Below are 7,231 nucleotides of genomic sequence, written 5' to 3' on the forward strand. Positions count from 1 at the left end.
GCTCAAGCACAGAGAGAGCTCAGTGGACTAGCAGGGTGAGGGTTGGTGTAGATCAAACCTGTGGGTTTTGGACACTGCTCTGGGGCTGTGGTGCACGTGGACAACCATGTGGGCAGTACCCAACACCACCAAGCTCTAAGCTCTGCCCTCCTAGCCTCGGGCACCAAGGCGACTGCCCTTCTGACAGCACAGTGGCCCTCAGGTTGGTTCCTAGGAGGGGCTGGGTGTTCTGGGACTCAGGCATCAACCTTGGTGGGGCAGTCCTAGGACCATCTGGACCACAGCCTGCAGCTCCCTGCCCTGGCCCTGCATTCCCAGGCTGCCCCAGGGAAGGTCCTGCCCCGGGAGGGTCCCCAGAGGAGCAGCCAGCCCTGGTTGTCCTTGACTCTTAATGGGTCTGCAGAGCACTGCAGTTACACACAGCCCAGGGAGATCCACGGACCCTGCTTCATCTGTCCGGAGGCTGATTTAACTCAGGACCAGCTCCAGCTAATGTGCAGGCACCTTCCACACGCACAACAGCCCAGGTTTTGGACAGCTCAGGGCCCAGACTGCTTCCTGTCCCTGTCCTGGGATGTTACTGGGTCCCACCTGGCAGGCTGTCTCTCTGACACCTGGAGTGCCTGACAAAGACTTCTTGCAGTGGTGTTCTGGGATTGCCAGGGAGGTGTGGGAGTGTGTTCTGTCATGTCCCTGTGATGACAGTGCTTATAACTGAGGAGCCTGGGCAGTGTCCCCACCTCGCAGGCCCTTCCCTTGCCCCTTAAGCTTGTTCCTGGCCCTCTGCTCATCCCGCTGGCCTTCAGCTCTGCTGAGAAGAGCCTGCAAGGGATGTCCTCTGGCCATGCCCCTGTCCTTGTGACCGAGCAGTGCCTGACCTCACATGGATGGGCTGTGTGGCTGCCTGGGACTCTGCCTTGCAGGGTTACTTCCTGAGCAGCCTCCCTGGAGCCCCCGTCTCGGAAGTTGTGGCTCAATCCCTGTGGCATATAGAGCCAGCTGCCCGGCCACTCTGTGCACTCACTTGGCCCCCTCCTCCACTACCCAGCCTCCTCCCACTATAGTGGGTTCCCCTGGGATCTCCACTGCCCCTCCAGTCCCTGACCGCCACCCTCCTGGGTCCAGCTTCGCTGCTGTCACAGAGGACACCACTGTGACCAGTGCCCCCAGCTGGGCCTCCACCCAGCAGGCACAGGCCATGCAACCTCCACCCTGGTGACCCCTCCTCCTGTGTCCTACGGCTTGTCAGGCTAATGGGCTCAAAACTGACCAGGTCTTCCCCACAAACCTGGTCCTCGTGTTGACAGGTGGCTGCTTCATCTTCACAGTTGCCCAGACCAGAGCCTCAGAGCCGTCCTGGACTCCTGCCCAATGTCCACCTGGCCCTGCTATCCCCTCTCCACCACACCTGACATCCAGTCGGTGGTCAGACTCCACAGCTGGGCCCTGCCCACATGGCCCAAGTCCACCCTGGCCTGGCAAGCTGCAATGGCACCCAGGAGATGATGCCCTACACCCCAGGGAGCCTTCCTGGGAGTCAGCCAGTCACCTTCTGTGTGCCTGGCTGTGGCCTGCTGCTCTGCCCTCGCCATGCACCTGCTCCATGATGCAAGCTCATGCAGCGCCTCACGAGGGAGATGGCAGCCAGTACTTGCTAAGTAGATAGATGAGCCAGACATGTGGCTGTCTGCCAGCCTGCTCTAACAGCCTGACCCATGGACTGGGTCACTAAGAAACAGAAATTTCCCACAGGACAGTAGACCTGTATTTCATCCAGTTCAACCTGTAGCTGGAATTGCCCCAAGAGTGATGGCAGTAGAGTTCCCACAAGGGAGTGCCCCACACCATCCTGAGATGGGGCTGGTTAGGATTCTACAGATTGAGCATGCCAGGGTGATTCGCCCAGAGCATTTATTCGTGGGGCTTTTGTACAGAGTGGGCTGCAGCAGTTCTTGCAATAGGCAGTGAGAGAAATGAATGTTCTCTCTAGGTATGTCCGTGGGGAGGGGGTTGGTGAATGGAATTTAGATGAGGGTTTAAGGAATCTGGCTCAGGCTGAGTCCAGTTTCTTTCTGTGTTTTGAGCAACAACCTAGTTACTGTCATCTGTGCCTGGGAACGTTCATGGCTATGGCTCGGGTTCAAGTCTGCAGAGGAAATTATACAGTTGGCGAAGTCACAGAGTGGCCAAGGGACTCTCTTTCTCAGTCAGCACTGGGAATGAAAGTGGAAAGGAGAAGCAGGGGTACGTCACAACCTCCAAAATCAGGGTGCCCAGCACGCTGAGGTTCTGGTAAGGGGTTTCTTCCAGACTGCAGACTTCCTTCCCGCTGCCTTCACACAGTGGAAAGCTGCACAAAGCTCTTGGGGTCCCTTTTATGAAGGCTCTGTCCTCATGACCTAGTCACCTCCGAAGCACCAACGCCTTGGGGTGAGGATTTCACATGGGAGTTAGGGTGCACATTCAGTTTAACACGGCAGGGATAGGACCAGTGCTCTGAGGGTGTCTGGGTAGCTGCTGGTTCATCCAGAAGTTTACTGGGTAATACTCAGAAATTCCACAAATCATTAAGGTCATTACCTTGTTAAGCTCCCGATATGGAATCGCGACTAGCAGTGACCAATTGGCGGTGTTAACTAGGCGCATCTTGTGTGTTTTCTTTTTTCTTTTTTTATGAGACAGGGTCTCGCTCACTCGTTCAGGTTGGAGTGCAGTGGCGCGATGTCTTGGGTTCGAGATCCTCCCGCCTCAGCCTCAAAGCGTTGGGGCTACAGAGGCGCGCGCGCGCCCGGCCCATTTTAACTTCTTATTTTTGAGACAGTCTCGCTCTGTCGCCCAGGCGGGAGTACAGTGGCGCGATCTCGGCTCACTGCAACCTCTGCCTCCCGGCTCAAGTGATTCTCCTGCTTCAGCCTCCTGAGTAGCTGGGATTACAGGTGTGCACCACCACACCCGGCTAATTTTTGTATTTGAGTAGAGACGGGGTTTCACCATGTTGGACAGGCTAGTCTCGAACTCCCGACCTCAAGCGATCCGCCCGCCTCGGCCTCCCAACTTGCTGGGATTACAGGCGAGAGCCACACCGCCCGGCCCCGTTTTAACCATTTTTAAACTTCCAGTTCAGAGGCGTTCCCGCGCCCGGCAGGGTAGGCGCAGTGCGCAGGCGCCCAAAGCCGACGTGGAGGTGATGCGCGGGAGCACAGATCCGGGGCAGTGCGCTGCGCAGAGGCGCGCGGCGAAGCCGAGTGGGCGCGGGAGTGACGTCACGGCGCGCGACGTGGAGGCGGGGTCGGGCCTGGGTCCGACGGTAGTGGGTAGCGGGTCTCGGGTTGCGGCTTGCAGGTTGCAAGCCGCAGGCCCCAGGCAACTGCCTTCCCGGCGCCATGTTCGGCTCCAGTCGTGGAGGCGTGCGCGGCGGGCAGGACCAGTTCAACTGGGAGGACGTGAAGACTGACAAGCAGCGGGAGAACTACCTGGGTGGGTGCGCGCGGTGGGCGGGCTCCGGGCTCCGGGATCCCGGGCGGGCGCTGGACTCACAGCGTCTACGTCCGCAGGCAACTCGCTGATGGCGCCGGTAGGCCGCTGGCAGAAGGGCCGCGACCTCACCTGGTACGCCAAGGGCCGGGCGCCATGCGCGGGCCCGAGCCGCGAGGAGGAACTGGCAGCCGTGCGGGAGGCGGAGCGAGAGGCGCTGCTGGCCGCCCTGTGAGTGTCCGCGGACAGCAGCGGTCGGTGCTTGGGACGGCGCTGCCGGGGCAGGGTGGGGCCGGGGACGGGGACTGGGGGTCGGGCTGGGCGGGAGCGGGGCTGCGGGGACTCGCGCGGGCGGGACCCTGAGGACGAAGGCTGGAGTGGTGAGGACCTGTGGTGGGAGGAGGTCCGTCCGTCCTGACGCCTGCCCCGGCCCTCTCGCAGTGGCTACAAGAACGTGAAGAAGCAGCCCACGGGCCTGAGCAAGGAGGTAACTCCCCGGGGTTGGGGGCGCGTGGAGGGCCGTGGGTGTGGGGCCGACCCGAGCGCTCCCTGTGCTCTCGCACCTGCAGGACTTCGCGGAGGTCTGCAAGCGGGAAGGAGGCGACCCCGAGGAGAAGGGCGTGGACCGGCTGCTGGGGCTGGGGAGCGCCAGGTGCGGGCGGGTTTCCAGGGGAGGGCAGCACTGGGCTCGATTGCTCGGGTGAGGCGGACCCCTGCCGTACTGTCTTCATCGCCATGTCCCTGCAGTGGCTCCGTGGGCCGCGTGGCGATGTCCCGAGAGGACAAGGAGGCCGCCAAACTGGGGCTGTCTGTGTTCACGGTAATCCCCCGCCCCGCCTGACCGCAGCAGGGGCCAACAGGGGTGGGGCGGGGGCGCTAAACGGAGCTCCCCGGGGCGCTGCGGGGCGTGGTGTGGGGCCGGTCCGCAGACTCCTCCCCAGAGCTCGCTTCTCCCGCAGCATCACCGCGTAGAGAGCGGCGGGCCCGGGACCTCGGCAGCCTCGGCCAGGAGGAAGCCGCGGGCGGAGGATCAGACGGAAAGCAGGTGAGGCTGTGCCAACTGGGCTAGCTGTGCCCCGGGATGGGGGGTCTCGGGAGGACCGGAGCGGCTCCCACTCGGGCAGGTGGCAGCTTCTCTTGGCGCACCGGCCCGGCCGGTGGCCTGCCCTACTTTACTTCCTGTCCCACTTACTCCTAGGTTTTTCTCTAGGGGAGTTTCTCGGGTCACCCTTGAAGAGAGGTCCTAAGTACTGGCAGTGGTCGGGGGCTGTGCCGTGGGGGGGCACTCAGGACCTGGGGCGGGGCCTTTTCCTGCCGTGGGTGGCACCTCCAGGGCTTCTCCTGGGTGGTGAGCCTGGGCTTGACCCCAAGAGTGGCCTGGTGGGTGCAGGTAGGAAGGTGTCAACCTGCCAAGGGCACGGCTGGGGTGGGGCAGGGGCGTGCTGTGGAGATGGGGATATTGCATCTGTTTCTAACCCACGTAGCCACTGGCCACGTGACTACGTAACTGAGGAGTGGAATTTGTAGTTTGATTTAACTGATTTAAAGACGCATTTGTGGGTGGTGGCTTCATGTCCTGGATGGGGCCTGCTTGTGTTCACTCTCTTGGCTTGCAAGACTAGGGTCTGAGGCACGCCTTGTATCCTCCTTGTAGTTGTGAGAGCCACAGGAAAAGCAAGAAGGAGAAAAAGAAAAAGAAAAAGAGGAAACACAAGAAAGAGAAGAAGAAGAAAGACAAAGAGCACAGGCGGCCAGCTGAGGCCACCTCCTCTCCCACATCTCCTGAGAGGTATGCCCTGGTCCATATCTGCCTCTTGGGGGTGGTCCTGGTTGACTCCTTCCGAGTGACTGACTGCCATTGGTCTCCCCAGGCCCAGGCACCACCACCATGACTCCGACTCCAACTCCCCCTGCTGTAAGAGGAGGAAGCGGGGACACAGTGGGGACAGGAGGAGCCCGTCTCGCAGGTGGCATGACAGAGGCTCTGAGGCCTGATGGCTGGACCCTGCTCACTGCTATTGTGGGACCCTGAACCCTCCCTTCACCTTGTTTGCCTCCTGCCTCAGAAGCTCCTCGGGTGTGGGTGAAGCCCGAGGCTGCTCCTGTGGAAATGGCTCTGGGCATCAGCCTGTGGGGCTAAAGACTTGACAGCTAGCTCTGGAGCAGCCGGCTTCCTGGAAAACCTCCAGGTTTCGCATACCAGGGATGGCCCCTGGCTTGGCCTGCGAAGGTGAACCTGCCCAGATTTATTAGTAGAGGCTGGACTCCCTCTGTGTCCTGCCCATGGTTGCAGCAGCCATGGGCCTATGAGCGGTCTAACTGTGGCCAAGTATGGTGACCTCTATTTTTCTTTATATTGACTCTTTGTATTTCAATAAATATATTTTAAAAGGAAGGTATATCATTCTAATTGGAAGGTCAGTATCGGGTTAATGAGATCCCACTGGAACGTCGGAGCTGGGGTCTGTCTCCCAGGAGTCTGAGACCTGGTGATTTTTTTTTTTTTTTTTTGAGTTTCACTTTTGTTGCCCAGGCTGGAGTGCAATGGTGTGATCTCAGCTCACTGCAACCTCCGCCTCGCGGGTTCAAGCAATTCTCCTGTCTCAACCTGAGTAGCTGGGATTACAGGCGCCTGCCACTACGCCAGGCTAATTTTTGTTATTTTTTAGTAGAGACGAGGTCTCACCGTGTTGGCCAGGCTGGTCTCGAACTCCTGACCTCAGGTGATTCGCCCGCCTTGGCCTCCCAAAGTGCTGGGATTACAGGTGTGAGCCCCAGTGCCCATCTGATTCTTAATGTCCTGGGGGAATGTAGTCCTCCCATGTGTGCCCAGAGCCCCCACCAAAACCCAGGGAGGGCTGAGGCCCTGGAAGCAGGTGCTCAGCTGGCAATGTGGGAACCTGGGGCAGAGAGCCCTATCCCTGCGACAGGTGAGGTCAAGGACCGCAGAGTCTGGAGGCACGGCCTCAATTGGGTGTGGGGGTTGGGGAGCTCCTCCAACTGCCTGCTGCCCCAACCCTCAGCTCCGCTTCTCCAGGGGCAATGGGCTGGGTGTCCCTTCTGCCTGACCCTAAGAAGGATCAGGGCTGTTCAGGATGTGTGCGGCCACCAGGCTGCATGGCATAAAGACAGATGGCACCTGGGCTGCATCACAGTTCAATGCAGCGTTGCAGTGTTGGGATCAGAGGCATGAGCTCCCTCACCTGGCCTGTTTCTGATTTCAAGGGAAGTTACGCAGACCTTCCTCAGGGCCCTGGCCAAGGTGTAGCTTGTGGCTTTGACCTCTGCCCTCACCCTCAGGTGGCTACTGGAGTAGAGACTGTGCTGTCTTGGGTGCTGTCAAGAGGGATGAAGGTTGGGCCACCTAGCCAGGGCAGCCCTCTCTTTTGGGACTCTGCCCAACAGAAGGCAGACCTTAGACCTGCTGATGGCCCCATCCCAGAAACAGGTACCCCCAGACTGGCAGCCCCCTGCTGCATGGCATCTTGAGGAGAGGTGGGGGCTGTGCCCACTCAGGCAGGGACCATTCCCCGGTTGGCACAAAGCCCTATGTATGCTAGCAGTGGCCCTGCCCCATAGCCAGCTATACAAAGTGGGGTTCAGCAGCAGGCCGATGGAGGGAAGGACGGAGGCTGAGGTCTTCCATGGTGCCTGCTGACCCCTGCCCTGTATGGCCCAGGTCTCACTGGCTGGGCCCGACAGGACTGCAAACGAGACCAAGGTCACTGTGGGCAACCATACTGGAAGAGCCTCTCAC

At 60.0% G+C, this 7,231-nt stretch overlaps 1 protein-coding gene across 2 annotated transcripts; it reads left to right on the plus strand.

The window, feature by feature from the left end:
• The first annotated feature begins 3,153 nt into the window (after positions 1-3,153).
• Positions 3,154-5,869, plus strand: C1H1orf35 (chromosome 1 C1orf35 homolog). 2 transcript variants are annotated; one of them, XM_034948298.3, is made up of 8 exons: positions 3,154-3,477; positions 3,555-3,705; positions 3,916-3,961; positions 4,044-4,126; positions 4,222-4,294; positions 4,434-4,519; positions 5,129-5,263; positions 5,346-5,869. In XM_034948298.3, exons 1-8 carry the CDS (start codon positions 3,384-3,386, stop codon positions 5,467-5,469), a joined length of 792 nt encoding a protein of 263 aa, XP_034804189.1. In that variant the 5' UTR covers positions 3,154-3,383; the 3' UTR covers positions 5,470-5,869. The 2 variants fall into 2 exon arrangements, with proteins under 2 accessions (XP_034804189.1, XP_054961417.1); XM_055105442.2 differs by having other exon boundaries at positions 3,179-3,288.
• Positions 5,870-7,231: the final 1,362 nt, after the last annotated feature.

This window comes from Pan paniscus, chromosome 1 (genome assembly GCF_029289425.2).
Source record: "Pan paniscus chromosome 1, NHGRI_mPanPan1-v2.0_pri, whole genome shotgun sequence".
Classification (NCBI taxonomy): domain Eukaryota; kingdom Metazoa; phylum Chordata; class Mammalia; order Primates; family Hominidae; genus Pan; species Pan paniscus.

Bases quoted from the DNA above. Each gene is read 5' to 3' on its own strand.
- C1H1orf35 (XM_034948298.3), top strand. From the start codon at position 3,384: ATGTTCGGCTCCAGTCGTGGAGGCGTGCGCGGCGGGCAGGACCAGTTC. The intron at 3,478-3,554 runs GTGGGTGCGCGC...CTACGTCCGCAG, and splicing joins GCAGCGGGAGAACTACCTGG to GCAACTCGCTGATGGCGCCG. The intron at 3,706-3,915 runs GTGAGTGTCCGC...GCCCTCTCGCAG, and splicing joins GAGGCGCTGCTGGCCGCCCT to TGGCTACAAGAACGTGAAGA.